General features: G+C 39.1%; 1 protein-coding gene across 7 annotated transcripts in view; it reads left to right on the forward strand.

Annotated features, from left to right (window-relative positions):
• The window catches only part of HERC2 (HECT and RLD domain containing E3 ubiquitin protein ligase 2), a 238,480-nt gene that overhangs the window by 80,246 nt on the left and 133,090 nt on the right, over positions 1-25,144 (forward strand). For 5 of the 7 annotated variants that reach the window (XM_070360163.1, XM_070360169.1, XM_005888587.3 and 2 more), the window contains 11 exons: positions 4,856-5,034; positions 9,111-9,295; positions 10,793-10,948; positions 11,650-11,835; positions 16,921-17,091; positions 17,450-17,553; positions 18,423-18,573; positions 21,712-21,926; positions 22,169-22,301; positions 22,399-22,526; positions 22,618-22,813. In XM_070360163.1, the coding sequence (XP_070216264.1) occupies positions 4,856-5,034; positions 9,111-9,295; positions 10,793-10,948; positions 11,650-11,835; positions 16,921-17,091; positions 17,450-17,553; positions 18,423-18,573; positions 21,712-21,926; positions 22,169-22,301; positions 22,399-22,526; positions 22,618-22,813 (1,804 nt within the window). Of the gene's footprint in view, positions 1-4,855; positions 5,035-9,110; positions 9,296-10,792; positions 10,949-11,649; positions 11,836-12,508; positions 12,524-16,920; positions 17,092-17,449; positions 17,554-18,422; positions 18,574-21,711; positions 21,927-22,168; positions 22,302-22,398; positions 22,527-22,617; positions 22,814-25,144 lie in introns of all 7 variants that reach the window. The other 2 variants (XM_070360174.1, XM_070360185.1) reach the window with 2 other exon arrangements.

The following is a 25,144-nucleotide window of genomic DNA, read 5'->3' on the forward strand; positions in this document are numbered from 1 at the left end:
TCAGATCATGAACTCCTTATTGCCAAATTCAGACTGAAATTGAAGAAAGTAGGGAAAACCACTAGACCATTCAGATATGACCTAAATCAAATCCCTTATGATTATACAGTGGAAGTGAGAAATAGATTTAAGGGACTAGATCTGATAGACAGAGTGCCTGATGAACTATGGAATGAGGTTCGTGACATTGTACAGGAGACAGGGATCAAGACCATCCCCATGGAAAAGAAATGCTAAAAAGCAAAATGGCTGTCTGGGGAGGCCTTACAAATAGCTGTGAAAAGAAGAGAAGTGAGAAGCACAGGAGAAAAGGAAAGATATAAGCATCTGAATGGATAGTTCCAAAGAATAGCAAGAAGAGATAAGAAAGCCTTCCTCAGCAATCAATGCAAAGAAATAGAGGAAAACAACAGATCTTCTAGAACTAACACCAAAAAAAGATGTCCTTTTCATCATAGAGGATTGGAATGCAAAAGTAGGACCTCAAGAGATACCTGGAGTAACAGGTATGTTTGGCCTTGGAGTACAGAATGAAGCAGGGCAAAGGCTATCAGAGTTTTGCCAAGAGAACATAGTGGTCATAGCAAACTCCCTCTTGTAACAACACAACTGATGACTCTACAAATGGACATCACTAGATGGTCAACACTGTAATCAGATTGATTATATTCTTTGCAGCCAAAGATGGAGAAGCTCTATACAGTCAGCAACAACAAAACTGGGAGCTGAGTGGCTCAGATCATGAACTCCTTATTGCAAAATTCAGACTTAGATTGGAAAAAGTAGGGAAAACCACTATACCATTCAGGTGTGACCTAAATCAAATCCCTTAGAATTATACACGGGAAGTGACAAATAGACTCAAAGGATTAGTTCTGATAGAGTTCCTGAAGAACTATGGACGGAGGTTCGTAACATTGTACAGGAGGTGGTGAACAAAGCCATCTCCAAGAAAAAGAAATGAAAAAAGGCAAAGTGGTTGTCTGTGGAGGCCTTACAAATAGCTGAGAAAAGAAGAGAAGCAAAAGGCAAAGGAGAAGAGGAAAGATACACCCATCTGAATGCAGAGTTCCAAAGAATAGCAAGGAGAGGTAAGAAAGCCTAAGTGATCAGTGCAAAAAAATAGAAGAAAGCAATAGAATGGGAAAGACTAGATATCTCTTCAAGAAAATTAGAGGTACCAAGGGAACAGTTCATGCAAAGATGGGCAAATAAAGGACAGAAACGGTATGGACCTAACAGAAGCAGAAGATATTAAGAAGAGGTAGCAAGAATACATAGACAAACTATCCAAAAAAGATCTTAATGACCCAGATAATCATGATGGTGTGATCACTCACCTAGAGGCATACATCCTGGAATGTGAAGTCAAGTGGGCCTTAGGAAGCATCACTAGGACAAAGCTAGTGGAGGTGATGGAATTCCAGCTGAGCTATTTCAGATCCTAAATGATGATCTTTTGAAGTATTGCACTCAAAATGCCAGCAAATTTGGAAAACTCAGCAGTGGCCACAGGACTGGAAAAGGTCAATTTTCATTTCATTCCCAAAGAAAGGCAATGCTAAAGAATGTTCAAACTCACACATAATTGCACTCACCTCACATGCTAGTAAAGTAATGCTCAAAATTCTCCAAGGTAGTCTTCGACAGTACATGAACCAAGAACTTTCAGATGTTCAATCTGGATTTAGAAAATGCAGAGGAACCAGAGAGGAAGTTGCCAACATTCGTTGGATCATAGAAAAAGCAAGACGTTCCAGAAAAACATCTACTTGTGCTTCATTCACTGCCTAAAGTCTTTGTCTATGTGGATCACAACAAACTGTGGGAGATTCTTAAAGAGATGGGAATATCAGGCCACCTTACCTGCATCCTGAGGAATCTGTATGCAGGTCAAGAAGCAACGGTTAACAGAAAACAGCAAAATTCTGTAAAGCAATTATCCTTCAATTAAAAAATAAAAAGAAAAGAAGCAACAGTGAGATCTGACATGGAACAATAGACTGGTTCCAAGTTGGGAAAGGAGTACGTCAAGGCTGCATATTGTTACCTTGCTTATTTAACTTATATGCAGCGTACATCATGCAAAATGCTGGGCTGGATGAAGCACAAGCTGAAATCAAGATTGCCGGGAGAAATATCAATAACCTCAAAGATGCAGATGACATCACCCTTATGGAAGAAAGCAAAGAGGAACTAAAGAGCCTCTTGATGAAAGTGAAAGAGGAGAGTGGAAAAGCTGGCTTAAAACTCAACATTCAGAAATTCAAGATCATGGCATCCAGTCCCATCAGTTTATGGCAAATAGATGGGAAACAATGGAAACAGTGACAGACTTTACTTTCTTGGACTCCAAAATCACTGCAAATGGTCACTGCAGCCTTGAAATTGAAAGACGCTTTCTCTTTGGAAGAAAAGCTATGACAAACGTAGACAGCATATTAAAAAGCAGAGACAGCCCTTTGCGGACAAAGGTCTGTCTAGTGAAAGCTATGGTTTTTCCAGTAGTCACGTATGGATGTGAGATTTGGACCATAATGAAGGCTGAGTGCCGATGAATTGATGCTTTTTAACTGTGGTGTTGCAGATAACTCTTTGAGAGTCCCTTGCACTACAAGGAGATCAAACCAGTCCATCCTAAAGGAAATCAGTCCTAAACATTCATTGGAAGTACTGATGCTGAAGCCAAAGCTCCCAACAATTTGGCCACTTGATGCGAAGAACTGAATCATTAGAAAAGACCCTGATACTTAGAAAGTTTGAAGGCAGGAGGAGAATGGGCTGATAGAGGATGAGATGGTTGGATGACATCACGGACTCAATGGATACTATTTTGAACAAGCTCGGGAGTTGGTGATACACGGGCAGGCCTGGTGTGCTGCAGTCCATGGTGTTGGCAAAGAGTTGGTCATCACTCAGCAACTGAACTGAACTGATTATGAAAAAGTTTTAGTAATAAAATTTGGTCAAAAGCACACACAGTTTTAAGCTTTCCAACCCATGTCGCCTTCTTACCTTAATTGTGGGTGGCACAATTCTAGTCCAGCCACTTCTCAGGATGGAGCAGACTGTTGTGTTTAGACTTATTCTGGTGTTCACTGTTAGAAAATAAAGACCAGAAGGAAAGAAGTAGTATGCTTTTTTTGCAGTAAATTTGAGTGCTAGAGGAATGCTTGGTATATAGTACATTCTTAGCTTTTTTTGCAGTAAATTTGACTGCTAGAGGAATGCTTGGTATATAGTACATTTTTAGGAACATTGGTTGCATTTGACTGGCAAAAGATACCTCCTTCAGAACTTGTTTAAAATAATAACTTATTGAGTTCTACTTCACCTAGTATAAAATTCAGTTTTTTAAAGTGATTTTTTTTTGTATATTTGAAGAATTTTTCAGCCATTGTCACTAATGTCTAATTTCCTGACTTATCTCACTCCAGAAAGAAAGTTTGTGCTCCTTAATCGTTTCTGCCCATTCCCCACTCCTTGCAGCCACTGACTACCACTAATCCACTTTATGTTTGTAAAGATTTCTCTGTTTTGGACACTTCATATAAATGAATTTGCACAGTGTGTGGCTTTTTGTATTTGGCTTTTTCCAGTTAACAGTGTTTTCAAAGTTCAGCAAGGTTGTGACCTTCATATTGTACTTAATTTTTTAAAGTTGCTAGACAGTATTCTCTTGTATGGATATAGCACATTTTGTTTACCTATTTATCAGCTGATGGACATTTAGATTATTCCCTCTTTTAAGTTATTATGAATAATGCTGTTATGAATATTTGTGTGTAGGTTTTTTTGTGGACATATGTGTTTATTCCTTATGGGCATATGCCTTGGAGTAGAGTTGCTGAGTTTTATGGTAACTCTGTGTGTAATGTTTCGAGGTATAGTCAGAGTGTTTTCTTAAGTGACGGTACCATTCTACATGCCCAGTAACATTGTATGTCAGTTCCAGTTTCTCCATATCCTTGCTAGTACTTGCTGTTAATACTATTCATCTTTTTTGTTCTACTGTCCTGACAGATGTGAAATTCCCTGATGACTAATGATGTAGAATATCTTTTCATGTGCTCATTAGCTATTTATATATCTTCTTTGAAGATATGTCCATTCATTTTTTGCTTACTTTACAACTAGGTAATTTGTCTTTTAATTTTTGAGTTGTAAGAGTTCTTTCTCTATTTTTTAGGTCCCATGTCAGATACAGAACTTGTGGATATATCCTCTCATTCAGTGGTTTATTGCTTCATGTTTACAAAGCAGATAGATTCTGCCTAGGTGATCACATTGGGTGTTGTGAGGGCCAGTAGCAGGAGTAAAGATTCTAAGAGCTTCACAGAGGCTGGAGAGCATTTGCACTGGCAGCCTGGACAGTTGGGTTTGTAGGACAAATTGTCTGTTTACAAACAGAGCAGCTGCTGCTGCTGTTAAGTCGCTTCAGTCGTGTCCGACTCTGTGCGACCCCATAGACGGCAGCCCACCAGACTCCCCTGTCCCTGGGATTCTCCAGGCAAGAACACTGGAGTGGGTTGCCATTTCCTTCTCCAATGTATGAAAGTGAAAAGTGAAAGTGAAGTCGCTCAGTCGTGTCCAACTCTTAGCGACGCCATGGACTGCAGCTTACCAAGCTCCTCCGTCCATGGGATTTTCTAGGCAAGAGTACTGGACTGGGGTGCCATTGCCTTCTCCAACAGAGCAGCTGAGCAGTGTGATTTTCAGTGCTTGGCTGTGAGCCAGTGTCCCCAGGTGCGTGGGTCAGCACACAGCTAGGCTGTGGGGTCCAGGCTCAGCCCACGGTGCCTCCATGCCTGCTTCTAAGATTACTGGTAACCAATTTGTATTTCATGAATTACAGGATATTGAAGCCAAAAAAGAAGCACAGAAGGAAAAAGAAATTGATGAACAGGAAGCAAATGCCTCGACATTTCATAGAAGTAGGACTCCATTGGATAAAGATCTTATTAATACGGGAATCTATGAATCTTCTGGAAAACAGTGCTTGCCTCTGGTTCAGCTTATTCAACAGCTTCTTAGGTAAATAGTACTAGATGTATTTTAATAGAATTATTGATTTTCATAATAAGATAGATTGAGTGCTGGGGACTCAAAAATGTCTTCAGTTGTTGAGGAAATACTCCAAAAAGTACCTCAGACAGACTTTAGAGCAGACTCTTAAATATAGGTGAAATGAGAGGTTAAGAGTGTATGAAGTAGAGATTCCAAAGGTTTTCTCACAGGAGAAAATTGGAGTGTGTGATAAGTGTAGGGTGAGATTCTTATCTTCATTAGTAAGTAGGTAGATACAAATGAAAATCATCATGGTAAGATTTTTTTTAATAGTTGGTTGTGTCATTGGCCATTCTGTCTATCATAGATTTATATATATTTATTTCTAAGACAACTTTTAAAAGCTGAACTAAATAAAAGAATGGTGAGCATTGTATTTGAAGGACTTAATCAGAAGGAGGTAAGATCCAGTGAGAATCAGAATATAAACAGAGACTAACATAGATAAGGGCTGAAGTAGTTACTCACTGTTTGCTGAAAAATGTCAGCCTGTGTCACTGTGCCCTTCAAAAAAAGTGAAAGAGCAGGGTGGTTTCTGAAAGGCATTTGTTAGACATTGAAAAATTATTCTCCTTTATGTAACACAACTCCACTCTGTGTAAACCTGGCTCCTGGTTTATTTTTTATATAGAAAGGAAAGTGAGCCCTAGATGCAGAGCAGTGGTGGTGTGCTTGTGTGGGTTGGCCTGCCCTCCACATGAGGAAACACCAGAGTTTACCAGGCACACTGTGGCTTTTAAAAGAGGATGTTTTATAGCTAATTCCTTTTATAGATTTTAGTAAATGCTAATTAAAAAGCTTTTTCTTATTTTAAAAAATAATCTGATGATGGTTTTTTAAAAATCAATGTTTGTACATTGTAATCTTCAGAATCACAATTTGAAATAAAGTGAATTAACTCAGTGTATTTGGTGGTAATGAAAAGAGCTTGAGAATTTTTCCTGGAAAATTTCAGTTGTGACTGCTTGTGTAAAGTTGGCAGCTGAAACTCTGCCCAGTGTGGTAACTGTGGGAGTAATAACAGTAGTGTTTACATTGCAGAGTTAGTTAAGGATCAAGTGAGAAAATGGTCATTGTTATGCAGAAGTTTTAAAGCAAAAGCATGTAACTCAAGACGTGCTTTTCTGTGTTCTTAACTATGCCTTCCTTTGCTGAGGAGGCTGTGCCTAGGCCCACTGGTCTCACTGCCAACCAGAGGGCTCCCTGTTCTCCATCCTGTGGTAGGTTACCATCCTCATGAGAGGCCAGCTCTCTTGCTCTCCTGCCTGTTCAGACCGTCTCTTCCCTCGGTGTGTAGAGACCTGTCCCTCTTAACCTGCCTGCACCTATGCTATTTAGTCTGGCAGTCATTTGCCACATTGATGTGATGAACATTTGAAATGTGTCCACAATGTAGCCAAGACACTGAGATTTTATTTTTTTATTAATTAAAATTCAAATTAAAAACTTAGACCTGATTCAACTATTAGAAAACTTATGTTTGGAATAAGCCATATGAATTTACCTTTTCATCTCTTCATTTTTATGAGCCTTAAGTGCAGATCAGGTATTTGCAATGAAAATTTAGTTATCTGAATTGAAATGTACAAATTACACAAAATATACAAATGTACAAAATATACAGAATACACAATGGCTTTTGAAGACTTTATGTAAAAAAGAACTGATATAAAACTCTCAGTGTTTTTTATTGGTTTTACATTGAAATGATAATATTTTAAGTATATGGTAATAAATACATTATTAACACTGATTTTACATGTTCTTTTTACCTTTATTTGTGTGACTGGTAGACATTCTAAATTACGTGTGTAAGTCCCTGGCAGATGTTTCCTGTTGCACCATGTTCTCTATACCATTCTCACATTGTCTTCTGACCCTTCCTCTTTACTTTTGGTTCCTTTGGCATACAGGCAGGAGTTGGCCCCACAGCAAGTTTATAATGAAGATGTACTTATTTGGAAAACACAAAACAAAAACTGAATCATGGAAGTAAATAGTACCTTAAAGTTTTTTGGAAAAGAGAAAAAGAATAATGTATGAATGACTTTCTCACTGACAGAATGCCTGTGATCTCTGCTCTTTTCATAAGCATAGATAATTTGCCTTTCCTTTTAGAGAGATAGACTTTAACATTTATTTCCAACCTTAAGGTTTTGTGACTAAATGAGACTCATGTATTGACTTGGCTGATGGAGTTGTTGAAAAATAATCTGAAGGTTTACAGTTTGGAGATTTTGGAGACATCTGATGCATTTTATTATTTGGACAACAGGTTGGAGGAATTGTAGTTTGCCCAAAGCAAGCCATGAAACAGATTTCAGAGTAACTCCTATCCTGACAAAGAGCCACAGAAAACCATTTATATTTGGAAATAGAGAGCTATGAAGATTTTTAAGTCAATGAAACTCTGTCAGAATTATACACTTTGACTGTGGTTCTGAATTTTTTATTAGGGAAATAACATTTGTATTGTGTTCTGTTAATATATTTTGCTCCATCATGTATGGCATAAAAGCGAGATTCTAGACTGTTTCTTTTAGTGATACGGTTATCAGGGCAGGTTATCAGGTCATGGAGCAGGAAGATGAGGTGAACCGAAAACAAAGCCCTGAGCACCCACTTGCATTTTGTGTGGCTGGGAGTGCTGAGCACAAGCCAGGGTTCCCTGTTGCCTTTTGTTTGCAACCCTGTCTGTGTATGTTGATGTGTGTCTTCTGCTTCTGTCCTCACTCCACGGCTATAGGTAGAGTAGAGTGAGGACAGAATGAGTTCCTGGACTGAGGCCTGGGGGCAGGTATGGTTGTTGGAGGTTCTGCTTAAACTTGCTATTGTGTAAGAAATCAAAGAAGTGGACCAGAATGCTTCTCCATGGCCTGGTGTTGTGCAGAGGTTCTGGACTTTTCTGCTCAGTGACCATGCCAGGCGCTCTTGGCTGGAATAGGGCTGGTGTGGTGGGGCTACATTGACAGAAGTTCCCAGCCAGGCTCTGCTTTGGCTCTTCTCTTTCTCTGACTTACTTTCTCTTCCTCTTCTCAGGACCGCAGGGCAGGCCTTGTCCGCTTGGTGCTGGGCTGTCCCTGAGTGGTCGGGTCTGATCTGGTGTTCTCCGTGCCTTCTAATCTGCCTTCACACTCACTTGAGTTACCTTCTTGGACACAAAAAGGATAGCACATTTCTTTCAAAACTTGGTGGCTGAGCACTGCAGAATTTATTCCCAGCAGCCTGGCACTCTGTCACCTACAGTGTCCACTGTGTCCACTCCCCTTCTTTGTCTTGACCTCTGTGCCCTTGTTCCTTTGCATTCTGCTCATGGAACATTTAGTACTGTTCTAATTATACTTTCTCTTTTCTCCCCAATTATCTACTGATGGTTCATTACTCAAGTTGGATCCTGCAGTTGGTATCAGACCCTCTTCTCCTTTCCTTGTTTCTGTGTTCTTTGAGCACCTTTTAACTGTGACGTTTTTTATTTGTACCCACTCTGGTCTTCCTTCTTGTACTTTCTGAACCCTGGGTATCCTTCACATGGCCCACTCTGGTGCTTAATTGAGTAGATCTGAAGGTAGACTTGTGAGGCAGATGCAGAAATGTGAGTGGATCTTATCTTTAAGAATAGTGTTGCATTTGTATTTGAAATGAAGTGCGAGTGGATCTTATCTTTAAGAATAGTATCACATTTGTATTTGAAATGCAGCTTTGGATAAAAAATTATGTAACAGTTACTTTTCCTTCCAAAGGTTTATAGAGGAGTTTTCTATTATTTTGGACTATTCCATGCAACTCCTTAAGAGCACATTTGTAAGGCAAGGGGTATCATTCTACCTTTGAGTGTCTTCTGCACGCCTCTGCTTAGTTTTGAATGAGGTATGCTTATTGCATGTACACCTGACACATTGGGGAAGGAAGCCAGCCGCAGGTCACGAGGGTGTATGGTCTTTATTTCTGATTTTAATTTATGTTGTGATTTTTTTTTACATCCCTCCCCCCTTTAAATACAAACATAACTTGCTTAATTTTGCAATTTTCTTTCTCCTACATAGAAACATTGCTTCTCAGACAGTAGCCAGATTGAAAGATGTTGCCCGTCGGATATCATCATGTCTAGACTTTGAGCAACATAGTCGTGAAAGATCTGCTTCATTGGATTTGTTGCTGCGTTTTCAGCGCTTACTTATCAGTAAACTTTATCCAGGAGAAAGTGTTGGTCAGACTTCAGAAATTTCTAGTAAGTTACTTTAAGTGTTAAAGTGTCTTGTATATATTTTGACTTTTTTATTTAGGCTTTTTGACATACCTATTCTGCATGGCCTACATGTGTAGGTTTTATACTATTAGATGTACCAATTTTGGAGGACTTTATTTTACATCTACTTTTTATTTTGGACAGATATTTCTGTTTTAAACTCATCAGTATTTTTATTTCATTGTGTTAACATTTAAATTCCTTAGAGATGAGAAATAGCATCCTTTATGTTCAGGTTAGGAGAAGGCAATGGCACCCAACTCCAGTACTCTTGCCTGGAAAATCCCATGGGCAGAGGAGCCTGGTAGGCTGCAGTCCATGGGGTCGCTAAGAGTAGGACATGACTGAGCAACTTCCCCTTCACTTTCACTTTCATGCATTGGAGAAGGAAATGGCAAGCCACTCCAGTGTTCTTGGCCTGGAGAATCCCAGGGACGGGGGAGCCTGGTGGTCTGCCATCTATGGGGTCGCACAGAGTCGGACAAGACTGAAGCGACTTAGCAGCAGCAGCGGAAGAAGTCTTATAGAAGGTCTGTTAGACTTATTCCACATGTTAGTTACAGACTGTTAGAGACTGACATAATATGGGGACAGAATTGTGACCTAATATTTGTATGTCACCCTGGTAAGCTAGATGAGTGTAGTAGGAGAAATGCATCATTGTTGGAGGAAGAGAATCTCAGTTACAGCTTTAGCTTATTAGCTGCTGGATATAGGACAAAGTCTCCTGGGAGTTGTTGATTCCTCACCTACCAGACTTAGGATGAGACTTGAGGGTGCCTGTGAGAATTAGGATGATATGTAAGAAAGAGCTCAGTTCTGTGTACAGTGTAGAGTAGAGCACTTGCACAAACTCCAGAGGAGTGGTTGGGTCTTTATGGGATAGTTCTGTGCCAGGAATGGAAGGGTCTTCTACTTTTTTTTAGTGTTTTTATAGCTGGTGTATTCTAACACAATTTGATTACTTCCTGAAAATAGTTAGGCACCTGTAGAAGATGGAAAATTTCAGGTTGAAATCAGTGAACTATTTCAGTCTGAAAGAGATGTCATAAACTCACAAGGACTATTAAGAGTCATGTAGCAGGAAAAGTTGAACCAGGAAAAGTTGAAGATTTTTTATGACATCGAAAACGGCATAACTGTTCATTGAGAGTAATTTTCAGGCCTTAAGATTTGGACTTGAAAAACATGTATGTTGCGTATAAGGTTTTAGAACTCTTAAGTTGTAACTTTGGTTTAGTGTTTTTAAACACTGTGTAGTTCAGTGTTTAAAAATTGATGTATCCAAACTCACTGTTTTTCAAATTATGTGCTGTAAAAGGAGCCAAGGACTAAGTAAGGGTTAATAACCACTCCTGTTTGAAAAAATTATTATAGATAAAAGATGTAATAGATAAAGATAGAATAGTGAAGCAATGAAGTTTATTTACAAGGTAAATTTTGATAGTGCAAATGAAATTCTCTACATCTCCCCTCCAGGTCCTGAACTGATGGGGGTTGGGTCCTTGCTGAAGAAGTACACAGCCCTTCTGTGCACACACATTGGAGACATACTGCCTGTGGCAGCCAGCATTGCTTCCACCAGCTGGCGGCACTTTGCAGAGGTGGCCTGCATTGTGGAAGGGGACTTCACTGGTACTTACCTTGTTTCCTAAATGTCGGCATGTATTTATTTTTGAAGATTGATATGATTTAAAATGTATCATTTTGTGATAAACTTGCATGCCTTTACCTCATATATCTAGTCCTGTAGAGTAAACTACATGTCTAGTACTGTAGACTAGGCTATATCTAGTCCTAGTCTTTAACCTTTTGCTTTTTTAGTTGCAATTCTAGAGTTAATCAACCTGGTGTAAATAGAATTGGTGCTTTAGAGTCATACCACCGTTATTAGCACTTCAATAATGAAATAAATGGTAATTGTCTAATTTTATTTCAGCAACATAAAAATTAGTTGCCCCTTTAAGGACCTTAATATTTTTTCAAGTTAATTCTGTGACAGTAGATGATTATGATTGAGTGCTTTTTTTCTGATGATTAACTTAGTTGAAAACACTTAGTTTTTCTGAATAAAAAACTCTAGCTACTCCTTTTGTGTTGAAACGGTGTTTTCAAAAAAGTATTTTTATAACTCAAAGGGTTCTGTTTGATACCTATGTTTGTTTCTTTCAAAATGAAAGATAAAATAATCCTGTAGAGTATACTGAAGGACAAGTGTTCCTTATCTTGTGATTTATCAGGATTTAAACATAGCCCAAGCTTGTAAAGTGATTTTATAAGATAAAGACTTTTGTTTTAAGTCTTATACCTTTTTTTCTTTTTCTTTTTAAATGTAGGTATTCTCCTTCCAGAACTAGTAGTGTCTATAGTGCTTCTGCTCAGTAAAAATGCTGGTCTCATGCAGGAGGCTGGAGCTGTCCCTCTACTGGGTGGCTTGTTAGAACATCTGGATCGGTTCAACCACCTGGCACCAGGAAAGGAGAGGGATGACCTTGAAGAGTTAGCCTGGCCTGGCATCATGGGTATGGCACCTTCACTTAAGGACTTGCACTGGGGAAAGTTTTGTCCTAGTCTGCTCTTTCATTTGAAAGACTAATTTGACAAAGGAACACCAGTTATTGCCATTTTCACTGATTGTAGTGTGGAGAAGGAGGTGGCAACCCACTCCAGTATTCTTGCCTGGAGTGTCTCTTGGACAGAGGAAACTGGCAGGCTGCGGTCCATGGGGCTGCAGAGTCAGACACGACTGAAGCGACTGAGCACTTTGATGGTAGTGTAAGTGGAAAACAAAAATAAGAAACATCAGAATAGTTTTGGGTTATATTTAAGAAAAGTTTTTCTGTCAGTAATGGTTGTTACATCCTGAATTGGATTATTTTAGAGCATTCTGGAAAATCCTTTTTTGGGAATTGTCTCCAGAAGATATAGTTGAAATGGTTAGTTATGATCCTGCTTTGGAGGCAGACATTGATATGGGAAGGCTTTCTTAAACTCAGTGGCCTTATGTGATGTTAATGAGTTATGGAATTTCCACAGTCTACTGGGCACTTCCCATCCTTTCTGTCTCTAGTGCTTACCAAATTGGAATGAAACTTATCTTTTCAAAGTTTTGAACTTTGACACTTGAATCTAAGTCTAAGCATTATGACTTCCTGGACTTACAGAATTAATTGTGCTTTACCTTTCATTTTATAGGAAAGCTGAAGCAAGGTAGGCCTTTCTACCATTGTAGACTGTCATTTTTATATGTATTACTTAACACAAAAAGTAACAAGTGTCCCGAGGAAAATAACCAGCCTTAGGATATTGAACATTATTTTTTATTTCTTTATTATAGCTAATATTTTCAACACAATTCATCTACTTTGGTGAACTTAAATGGTCATTTGTGATTTTTGTCTGTTTTACTCTATGTGGTTGAGAGCTTATAATTTGATCAGCAGTTCAGACATAGACTTTTTTTTATTGTGAAGTGTAACATATACACAAAATTACCAAAGTCAACTTTGGGACTGATCACAGGGGAAACCATTTATTAAGCAGAACCTTCCCAAACACTGTCTCTGTCTTACTGAAAGGTTTCTCCGGGCTTTTGTGCTTGCTGTTCCCCTGCTTCTGTTGATCGTTTTATCAGATAGGCATGTGACCCATAACAAATTAATTGCTTAAATGTTCGTCTGTTTCTTGGTGGTTTGTAAGGCGTGCTTTAGTACAGAATGCCAGATTTCCACAGTGATTGTACTGGTCTTCATCTCTACGAAGTGGGAAGTACTCAGTGTTCCACCTCCATGCCTAGCATACGCCATTTTTTTCCATAGGCGTTTTGTCTGTAGGATCATTGTGCCAGCACTCGCTGGAAGGACTGTTGTGGTCTGTCCTCTGGAGTACCACCTTTGACTAAATCAGTGACTCTCTGCCTGTGTCTGCTTCTGAGTGTGACTTCCTGCCAGAACATACTATACTTGCTGGCACCTCTAGTGCACTGTGGAATAGAAATGGTGATAATGGGCACTCTTGTCTTGCTCCTAGGAGCAGAGGAAAAACTTGCCAAAGTTCATGTATGAACTATGATATTTGTTGTTTTTTCTTTGTAGATACCTTAAAATATTAAGGATGTTTCCTTTCATTTCTGAATGGACATTTAGATCAGATCAGATCAGTTGCTCAGTTGTGTCCAACTCTTTGCGACCCCATGAATCACAGCACACCAGGCCTCCCTGTCCATCACCAACTTCCTCAAATACTTTTTTCTGCATCTCTTGATGATTATACAGTTTTTTCTATTCATGTTGCAGATGACAAATTTCATTCTTGTTTATGACTGCGTGGTATTTTATTGCATATTTGTGTGTGTATATATATCTCATGTCTTCTTTGTCTATAACGATGTAACATTCATCTGTTAATGGATAGTGGATTGTTTCCACCTTTTGGCTGCTGTGATTAATGCTGCTGTGAATATGGGTGTGTAGATGTCTGAGTCCCTGCTTTCACTTCTTTGGGGTATATAGCCAAAAGTTGGTTCAGAATTCTTGCTTGGACAGTTCCCTAGACAGAAGAGCTTGGCAGGCTGCAGTCCATGGGGCCAAAGAGTCGGACACAACTGAGTGACTCAGCACCAGTGCACTTGATAATTCCATTTTTAATTTCTTAAGGAATTGCCATTCTGTTTACCACAGTAGCTGTGCCATTTGAAGTTCCCACAGGCATTGCACAAAGGAACAGTTCTAGTTTTTCCACCTACTTGGCCAACACTTGTTTGTTTTTTAAATAATAGCCATCCTACCTGGAGATTGTCATACTGAGTGAAGTAAGTCAGACAGACAGGAGAAATACCATATGACAGCCCATATATGTGAAATCTAAAAAGAAATGATACAAATGAAATAACTTATGAAACAGAGACTCATGGTCTTAGAGAACAAACTTAAGATTGCAGGGGGAAGGATGGGGAATAAGATAGTTAAGGAGTTTAGGATGAACATGTACACACTGCTATATTTAAAATGGATAAACAATAGGGACCTATTGTATAGCATGTGGAACTCTCTTCAGTGTTATTTGGCAGCCTGGATGAGAGGGAAGTTTTGGGGAGAGTGGATATGTTTGGCTGAGTCCCTTCACTGTCATCTGAAACTATCAGCCTTGTTAATTGACTATACCCTAATACAAAATAAAAAGTTAAAAAATAGTAGCCATCCTATTAGGATCAAGTGGTATTGCATTGTAGTTTTGATTTGGTTTTCCTAATGATTAGTGGTGGTGTGCATCTGTTTATGAGCCTGTTGACCATGTACGTATCTTTGGAGAAATGTCTCTTCAAGTATTTTTCTTATTTTTAAATCAAATTTCTTGTTGTCATTGTTGAGTTGAAGAAGTTTGTTACATGTTCTGAGAATATATGTATGACTTGCAAATACTTTCTTATTCTGTGGGTTGCCTTTTCATTCTGTTGATAGTGTCCTTTGATTTTTTTTTTTTAAATGAAGGTTGTCTGTGCTTTTGGTGTCTTGTCTAAAAAAATGATTGACAGATCCAGAGTTATGAAGCTTTCCTCCTGTTTTTTTCTAAGAGTTTTATTTATAGTTTTAGCTCTTATGTTTAGGTTTTTAATCTATTTTGAGTTAATTTTTGTGTATGGTAAAAGGTACAGGTCCAACTTGATTTATCTGCATTTGAATATTCAGTTTTTGCAGCACCATTTCTTGAAAAGACTGTCCTTTCCCCATTGAATGGTCTTGCCGTTCTTGTAAAAAAAAAAAAAAATATTGCCTATATATTGTGAAGATTTATTTCTGGGTTCTTCTGTTCTATTGCTCTAAATGTCATTGTGCTGGTACTACACTGTTCTTTACTTTTTTATTTTTTCCTTAGGGTTTAATCTGAAATTTTTCTAACTTTTTGAGAAATTATGCTAGTTAGCATAGTGATATTTTTATAATGTTTATTATGAAAATGTTCCAACAGATAAAAGTAGAGAAAATAATATAATGAATGCACAATCAAGTATTTACATTCCCAAGGACTTCCCAGGTAGTCTGGTGGTTAGGACTCCAGGCTTCCACTGCAGGGGGCACAGGTTCAATCCTTAGTCAGAAACTAAGATCCTACATGCTGCATGGTGTGGCAAAAAAAACCCCCAAAACCTCACATTCCCCAAGCTCTCCTATGCTTTTTATCTGATTGATTGTATTATTTTAAAACAAATTTCTGTCTTTAAAGATTTTTACATGCTTTACCTGTTAACAATAAAAACTTTTTTGGGAGAATGAAACTACAGTCTCATTGTTCTAAGATGAACAGATTCATTACTCTTTTTATTAGTGGTTATGTTGAGTCAGGATGTAGACAGGTCCTCTGTCGTCAAGGTCATATATACTTCTTGTTTTTTTTACCCAGCAGCGTATCTCCAGGCTCTCCTCCCTCACTTTGGTTGTACTGTTTATTTTTTTTGTTTGTTTTTTAAAGAAGTAGGCTGTTTGTTCTGGAGAATTTCACATTTTCTGAACTTGGTTTATTGCATTCTCTTCTTCGAGTCGTAACATCTTTTGTCAGTGATATTTTCTATAAACTGCCGATAGGTTTGCTGAGATTTGGTTTCTGTTTTGTTGGGTCGGAGTGTTGCTGAGGTCATGCTGTGTGCTTTCTGTTCTGCCCATGGTGCTGGGTGGCCCGCCTTCAGTCCTGTCACGTGGGCCAGGGGGTTCATATAGTGTGTCCGCTCTACAGTCCTCTAGCATCCCTGTCCTCAACTGGTGGCACGAGGCAAAGTTTGCACAGGAAAGACACGATCCTAGCATCACCCCCAGCCCACCTGAACTGCTTTTTGTAACAGTAAGTTGGAGTCCTAATGCTTCCAAAGCTGACTAGTGAAGTTTTCTCTTTTTTTGAAGTATTATTTTAACTCATTGAATTTTATTGATTTTATGTTTATTAACTTTTTAGCTTTTATTTTTTCCTAATATGTACATTTAAAGATAGAAATGGCTTCAAAAATATACTTAGCTATATGTCACAAGTGTTGATTTGCAGTATTTTCATTATTGTTTGTTTCAGTTTTCTGATTTCCACAGTCATTTTTTTCCTGGGAATTTTGGATGACATACATATATAATGACAGCATAATTTCAAATGTAGGGATTTTAATTTTTTTTACTTGTTTTATTTATTTATTTGTGGCCACACCATACAGCTTACAGGATCTTAGTTCCCTGACCAGGGATTGAACCCAGGCCCTTGACAGTGAACGCACAGAGTCCTAACCACTGGATTACCAGGGAATTCCCTTAGCTGTTTTTAACTTAACTGCATTGTAGTCATTTTACATGCTCTGTAACTTGACTTATTTGAAATTTTTGAGGTTTGCTTGATGCTTGGTATACGGCCAGACTTAATGTTCATCCTATCACGTTGTGTTTTTGTTTTTAAATCGTTCTGTATCCTTGTTGAATTTTTGTTTGTGGTGTTAGTTATAGTAAGATGTATGTTAATTTCTTATTGTGTTTGTGGATTTGTCTGTTTCACCGTGTAGTTCTTTCACGCAATTTGTTCAAGTCGTTTTATCTATTGATCTATTGATTCATTGATTTTGGTTTCTGTATACACAGAGTCATTTTTTACAGGTCAGAACTGTAGAAATAATGAGGAAGTAACACTTATACGCAAAGCTGATTTGGAGAACCACAATAAAGATGGAGGCTTCTGGACTGTGATTGATGGAAAAGTGTATGATATAAAGGACTTCCAGACGCAGTCATTAACAGGAAATAGTATTCTTGGTAAGGCATTGCCTTTTACTTTATGGATAAAGGTTGTGAATGTGTCATCTTAAGTAGACCATTTGGTTTAAAATGATCAGTTTAGTAACTGCTCCAGGTCTCATACATTTTAGTCTATCAGTGACTTTCTATCACAGCAAATTCAGACATATTTAAAGAATTTCTTATAATTATGCAGTTTTTGTTCCAACACTTGTTGGAACTTGTTCCAGGTTCTGAGTTGACCCAGACAGCCCTGGCAGAGGGTGAGAGATCATATTACTTTGGAGTTAACCTGCACAGTCTATTTCCTGTTTATGTAATAAATGGCTAGGCAAACTGTACTGAAGTCATGTTACTTTTTTCTGTTTTATTTCAGCTCAGTTTGTAGGGGAAGACCCAGTGGTGGCTTTGGAAGCTGCTTTGCAGTTTGAAGACACACGGGAATCAATGCATGCTTTCTGTGTTGGTCAGTATCTGGAGGTGAGGCTGTGTGTGTGGTGAGCAAGGTGGACATCAGTGGGGACCCTCTCTGGATATTTCTGATAAGTGGTTTTTACCCTGAAGTATTGATAGCTGGATCTTTTAGAGGAAGGGGTCATTAAATGAAAAGCAAAGATCTTTTAAGATTTTTTAAATAAGCCAATTTCCATTTATTCCTGTTAAGATTTATGATGTACTGATCTTGAAAAACTATTTTAAAATTGTTAATTTGTAAGAAATACAAACCCTAAACCACACACACACACAAAAAAGTTAACTGATTATCTTTACAATTTTATTGTAATTCTATGTAGAAATTTGGAAGGACTTAACATCTTGATAGGTATTTTTTGGGAGTAGCTATTTCATAGCATAGTGTTTTAGAATAGAAATATGCCCATTCTGTATATTCATAAGCATTGGGATTTATATGTTGAGATTGACTTTCCAGATGTGGATATAGAAGTGACAAAATGTATTAATTTATGCCTCAAGGGTAATGTTTAAAGGATCTTATGAAGGGAAAAATTAATTTTGTTTATAAGTTGTCATATGACTAGCAGCGTTTAAGATTATTTTCATTTGAACCCTTTCTGTTCTACCTTCTGTTTGACTTCCTCAGGAATTTTCTAGTTAAGTCGTTTATCATTGCTTTGGATTTGCTACCAGTAGACCTATGTGTACTGTCTGCTCTCAGTTATTAAAATCTTCTGTTATTGTGGGGCAGCCTGAGCTCACTATTATAGGACGTAGTCTTTATTATGGCAGTATATCTTGTTTAAGGATAAAAGCTGTTGAAATTCTTGATTGAATGTTGTTAATTAATTCTATTTTCATTTCATACTGATAATGAAATTTATCTTTCCCAGCCTGACCAAGAAGTTGTTACCATACCAGATTTGGGAAGTCTGTCTTCACCTCTTATAGACACTGAAAGGAATCTGGGCCTGCTCCTTGGATTACATGCTTCCTATTTAGCTATGAGCACACCACTGTCTCCAGTTGAGGTCGAATGCGCCAGTAAGAAAAATTTTGTTTTCTGTTAACGGATTAGCAGGTTAGTTTAGCTGGAGCTGTAAGTGCCGTTAAGGATAGTGAAGAAGAATGAGCACAGTTGTTGATGAGGAAATATAAGGATAGTGAGACTAAACCAGTTCATAGAAATAGCTGTGAGTGGCTTTCATTTGTGCGATCTGTGGCATCACAGGAAGCAAGCTGACAGGTGTGCAGGAAGGTTGAGCTTGTGTGTGGTCTCACTTCCACATCCTCTGACAGATTGGCTCAGCTCCCTGCTGCCTAGAAGTCTACATGTTGTGGACTGACGGTTCCTCAGGATGGTGTTCTCTTTGAGGATTGTGTTTTTACCAGACTCCAATCCAGTGTATTTTGAGATGGCAACATTCGTAACCACCTAGAATATTACATTTTCTCCATATCCCATATAATACATTTGAATGACTCAACATATTTATGTATTTCTCTATCTGTTTCTCCACTGACTGTCCCGTGCACATCTCTTGAGTAATTTCTCATGGAAGTTACCATGTTAGGCACTGAGGATGTAAGCAGGTATAGAATTAGATGCACCCTGCCCTTAGCTTGGAGAAGGAAATGGCAACCCACTCCAGTATTCTTGCCTGGAGAATCCTGGGGACAGAGGCGCCTGGTGGGCTGCCGTCTATGGGGTTGCACAGAGTCAGACATGACTGAAGCAACTTAGCAGGAGCAGCAGCAGCTGCCCTTAGTTACTTCCTGTACCTAGACGTCATAAACAGGTCAGGTTGGATGGTGGTAGAAGATAAAATTGAGTCATTTATAAGTGGTTTGGGAGGTAAGGAGTGGGTGGAGGGAAAGATTTCATGGAGGTGGAACTATCGTGAAATTGGAGTCCTAGCAGACTGGGTGTATGAGGGCAACATTGAGAAAATCAGCTTTGGGCTGGTGCATGTGGAGGGTTAGGGGAGAAAGCTAGTGGGCAAGGATTGCCATGGTGCCTACTCATCCTGCCTTCTGGACAAACCTTTGGTGCAGGTGCTGTACACTTTGCTGCCTCAGAGCGTCTAAGATGGTGATCTTGTCTTCTTCTAAATCAACTAGGAACTGCAAGGTATCAGAGTAGAGGGGAGCAGTAGGTACTGTGGGCTTGTGGTGTGGGGGTCTCTCCATTCTAGGACATCAGAAGCCACCACTGGAGCAGAGAGACAAGAGGGAGTTCTAAATGGAGAGGTTCAGGGAAGGTATGGTCACGATTGTGTTTTGGAAGAATTAATGTGGCACTTTGGAGAATGCTCTGAATACTTTAATATCTAAATTTCCAGTAAAAGAACATTGAGTCAACCCAGTTTTGATTGCTTGAGTTTTGGAGAAATACTCTGATAGCACAAGTTATTGAAAAAAAATCTGTAGTTATAAAAGCTGATTCTTTGAGGTGAATCTCAGTTTAGTCATCATAGCAGTTACATGGGTATTCCCATTGGCACTGATAGAGGACTTGCTTTTATGGTGCTTGGCCTGTGCATCACACAGATCTCCTTTACAACATACTGGATCTCAGGTTTCCAAGCATCCATCCCTTACGTAAGTTCTTGTCTTGTATATTCAGTAGTCTCTCATTATTATTATTTGATTAATGCTCTCAGTTCAGTCGCTCAGTTGTGTCTGACTCTTTGCAACCCCATGGACTGCAGCATGCCAGGCTTCCTTGTCCATCCCCAACTCCCAGAGCTTGCTCAAACTCATGTCCATTAAGTTGGTAATGCCATCCAACCATCTCATCCTCTGTTGCCCCTTCTCCTCCTGCCTTCAGTCTCTCCCAGCATCATGGTCTTTTCCAGTGAACAAGTTCTTTGCATCAGGTAGCCAGAGTATTAGAGCTTCAGCTTCAACATCGGTCCTTCCAATAAATATTCAGAACTGATTTCCTTTAGGATTGATTGGTTTGATCTCCTTGCAGCCTAAGGGGCTCTCAAGAGTCTTCTCCAACACCACAGTTCAAAAGCATCAATTCTTTGACGCTCAGCTTTGTTTATGGTCCAACTCTTACATCCACTCATGACTACTGGAAAAGCCGTAGCTTTGACTAGATGGACCTTTGTCAACAAATTAATCACTGTCACATATTAAACTGCTTTTTAATATGCTGTCTAGGTTGGTCATAGCTTTTCTTCCAAGGAGCAAGCGTCTTATAATTTCATGGCTGCAAGTCACCATCTGTAGCGATTTTGGAGCCCCCAAAAATAGTCTGTCACTGTTTCCATTGTTTCCCCATCTATTTGCCATGAAGTGATGGGACCAGATTCCATGATCTTCGTTATTTGAATGTTGAGTTTTAAGCCAGCTTTTTCATTCTTCTCTTTCACTTTAATCAAGAGGCTCTTTATTTCCTCTTCAGTTTCTGCCGTAAGGGTGATGTCATCTGCATATCTGAGGTTATTGATATTTCTCCTGGCAATCTTGATTCCAGCTTGTGCTTCATCTAGCCCAGCATTTTGCATGATGTATTCTGCATCTAAGTTAAATAAGCAGGGTGACAGTATACAGCCTTGATGTACTCCTTTCCCAATTTGGAACTAGTCTTTTGATTAATGCTTTAGGGAGATGTATTACCCCGAACATGTTTTTCTCCTTGGAACCCTTCACATGTGCTGTTCTCCTACCTATATGCTCAGTGTCTTGGTCTTCATCCAGATCACAAAAAAATTCTGTATGAGCCCTCCAAATAATGGGGTGTTTGCTTCCGCACATTCCCACCATAGACTTTGTAGTGTATAGTTATCCCAACTGAAGTTGGGGATTACTTGTGTAAGTGGTATCTCATTTTCTTTTCCCTGTTAGAAACAGACTCAGTTTCACATGGTATCTGTGAAACTGGACAGCTCTATACTTGAACAGGTATCCAGTAAATGTTGGATCGGAACTATTATTTTGGGCTTTGATTCCATACTTAAGATGTGTTGAGTAACTGGAAGGTGTTACCTTTTTTCAGGTAGACATAGGAATTATAAGCCAATCTATATAAATATGTTAGATGAGACTTGCATATGAGTGATCCTGAATTTCACCTCCTAAATGAAGTACTTAGTTTTCTTTTTCCCCTAGTGTTTATTTCTGAATGGTGCACTCAGATTTTGTTTTAACCTTTGTATATGCACTCTCTAGAGTGGCTTCAGTCATCCATCTTCTCCGGCGGCCTGCAGACTAGCCAGATCCACTACAGCTACAATGAGGAGAAAGATGAGGACCACTGTAGCTCTCCTGGGGGCACTCCTGCCAGCAAGTCCCGGCTCTGCTCCCACAGACAGGCCCTGGGGGACCATGCCCAGGCATTCCTGCAAGCCATCGCTGACAATAACATTCAGGATCACAATGTGAAGGTGAGTGAGGCCTTCCCACACTGTGCCTTCTGTTTACCTTAGGACTTTGACTTGTGAACAGCTTAGCACAGACTTCATTTGCATCTTATTTGGAGGGATGTTAAGAGGCTGGTTCACTTCGGTGTCCAGTGAAGTTTTAGAAGCATCGCTGATCACAAGTGCATCAGAAGTTGCAGCACTTAGAATTTATGACAATGTTGCAAGGTTGGCTTTGAAGTTACCTCCAGCTGTTTCTGTTGCAGGACTTTCTGTGTCAGATTGAAAGATACTGTAGGCAGTGCCACTTGACCACACCCATCACCTTTCCCCCTGAGCATCCTGTGGAGGAGGTTGGCCGCTTACTGTTATGTTGCCTCTTAAAACATGAAGATTTAGGTATGAATCTCAGTATTTTATCGGTACTATAGATCTTACAACTGACATATTTCACAGTCATAACTAATATTCACTTTATCTTAAATATCTTTCACAGGTCACGTGGCATTATCTTTAGTTCATGCAGGTACACTTGGTATTGAGCAAGTAAAGCATAGAACGTTGCCTAAATCAGTGGTGGATGTTTGTAGAGTTGTTTATCAAGCAAAATGCTCACTCATTAAGGTAAGTAGATTTTGATTCTCTTTCTTCTATGCTTTGTGGACAGTTGGTGGGGTATTGTTGTTAAGTTGTCCTTTCATATTTAACTTTGTAGACACATCAAGAACAGGGCCGTTCTTACAAGGAAGTCTGTGCCCCAGTCATTGAACGATTGAGGTTCCTCTTTAATGAACTGAGACCTGCAGTTTGTAATGACCTCTCTATAATGTCCAAATTTAAACTCTTAAGTTCTTTGCCCCGTTGGAAAAGGATAGCTCAGAAGATAATTCGAGAACGAAGGAAGAAGAGAGGTAAGAAGGTAAAGGGTATAGGGGGATGCTTTCACCTGTGTCCCCCTCCTGTCTGTGGTTTGAGTGAGGCTGTTGGCTGTTGCTCACCACATGGGCATTTTCACAACTGCTATAATGTTTTTATGTGTATTTATGATTAAGTATACAAATGCTGCTTATTTTACCAAGACATGAGATAATGTTGCAGCTTTGGGACTGAATGTGTTATGATTTGGTAACTAGTAAACTGATACTGAAAAATACTGTGAACTTTATTAAATTGATGGTAAAGGTGAAGTGTTTTTTAAATCAGTTGTCCCAGTAATGAGATTTAATTAATCCGGTAATGGATTTAATCTTTCCAGTGGCAATTATTCTTGCCATTCTTGTGAATAAATGTTTTTATTTGGAAATATTGAATGTTCTGAAGCATGGAGGATTGTTATAATAGGAACCAAAAGAGTTACTGCTATTTTCAGGAAGCAGCTGTGTAGGGATAGGAAAAAGAGTTTTTGTATTAACCAAAGTTTGAGTGAAAATACTTAAAAAGCTTTATAATTTGGTCATTTGTGATTATAAACAAACCTACCAAGGTATCTGATTATACTCGTATGAATTATATTGATTTATGCCCAGATCAGCCTTTTAAGCAATATTAATTAGTGAGTTTTTGATGAATATTACAAACAATAATGTCATGGAAGACTATTTGTTCCTGGGCTTGAACCATAGCTTATCTGGATCCTGGAAATGCTTTGAATTAGGAAATAGGGCAAGAGCACTTCTGAGACCCCTTTAACCCAGGAGGCCAGGAGACTCAGGAGATAGGATCTCAGCTGGAAGGAGAACAGTCCCATCCCCATGTGGCTGTTGCCTCCCTGGACTCTGAGCTCACATGGTCACCTCTTAAAATGTCTTGATGTGGGTTATATATTTAATTGCAGTTTTTAAATAATTAATATTACTGGTCTTATGCTAATTTTTTGATTCACTGGTAGGGTACTATAGGACTCAGAAGAGCTATTGTACTCTTGGTTATTACTATGAAAAAGAACAGAGGAAGATTAGCAAAAATTGACACATGGAGGAAATTCCAGAGGAAACCGGGCCCAGGCTTCCTTCCAGTGTTCGCTCTAGTGAATCACAGAGTCCTGCTTGGTTCTCTCAGCAGTGACATGTGACAAAGCTATCTGTCAGGGACGCTTGCCTGAACCTTGGTGTCCAGGGTTGTTGTTGATTGTCAGTCACATGGCCACGTGGGGCTTGCATGATTGCTCTCAGCTTCCCAGACTCCATCCAGAGTAGAACAGTTGACATAAGTCACAAACTCTCTGTTCACTCTGGTTGAGGTGGTCCTATGCCTGAGGCACATTCTTCTCAGTGAGAGCATGTCCAGGTTTCAGAGCTCAATTCATAGGAGTTGGGCAAGGGCCAGTGCAGATGATACAGGCCTTTCTTGGGAATTTGCAGGGTTTGAGCAACCCAGACTTGATATGTTAGTGTTTTATTGTGTTGTCTGTTAATTATATTATAAAGTAGAAGAATTAGACTAAAAGCCTTGAAGAGTACCAAAAGTAGAGAAGCAACACCACATATTAAATTGCAAATTCAATCTCTCATTTAAAAGACTAACTTAAGGGACTTCACTGGTGGCCAGGAGGTTAAGAATCTGCCTCCCAATTCAGGGGATGCAGGTTTGATACCTGGTCAGGGAACTGAGATTCCACATGCTGTGGGGCAGCTAAGCCTGTGAGCCACAGCAGCTGAGCCCCTACATTCTAGGGCCCATGCTCCACAAAAAGAAGCACACATACTACAACTCGTGGAAGCCTGCACGTGGCAAGAAAGCGTCCAAGAGCTGCAATGAAGACCTAGCACAGCCAAAAAAAAAAAAAGACTAAACATAGCTAAAAAACAAGATGACTAACATAGCCAAAGGCATCTAATTGATTCAGTTGTACCCCGGTGACAGAACCAATATACTAGTCCTGAGTGGGCAGAGTAGGATCTGTTGACAAATGTAGCCTGCCATTTACTGTGTACTCCCCGTGAGCTAATGCTGGGTTTTCCATTTAAGTTATTTTATAAAAAACAAAGAAGAACGTGACACATGAAAATTATATGAAGTTTAACAGCGTTCACAAATAAAGTTAGCTACTTTTCATGCTGCAGCAGTAGAGTATTTGCAGTAGATTGAATAGCCTGCAAAGACTAAAATATTCACTCTATTCATTCTCTGTCCCTTTATGAAAAAGTTTGTCAGCCTCTGGGCTTCTCATTCTTTAGGGCTTCTCTCCATTGTAACATTGTCACTATCTTTCTGTCCCTGACATGCAGTGGCAGGGAGTTATT

Source organism: Bos mutus, chromosome 2, assembly GCF_027580195.1.
Source record: "Bos mutus isolate GX-2022 chromosome 2, NWIPB_WYAK_1.1, whole genome shotgun sequence".
NCBI lineage: Eukaryota > Metazoa > Chordata > Mammalia > Artiodactyla > Bovidae > Bos > Bos mutus.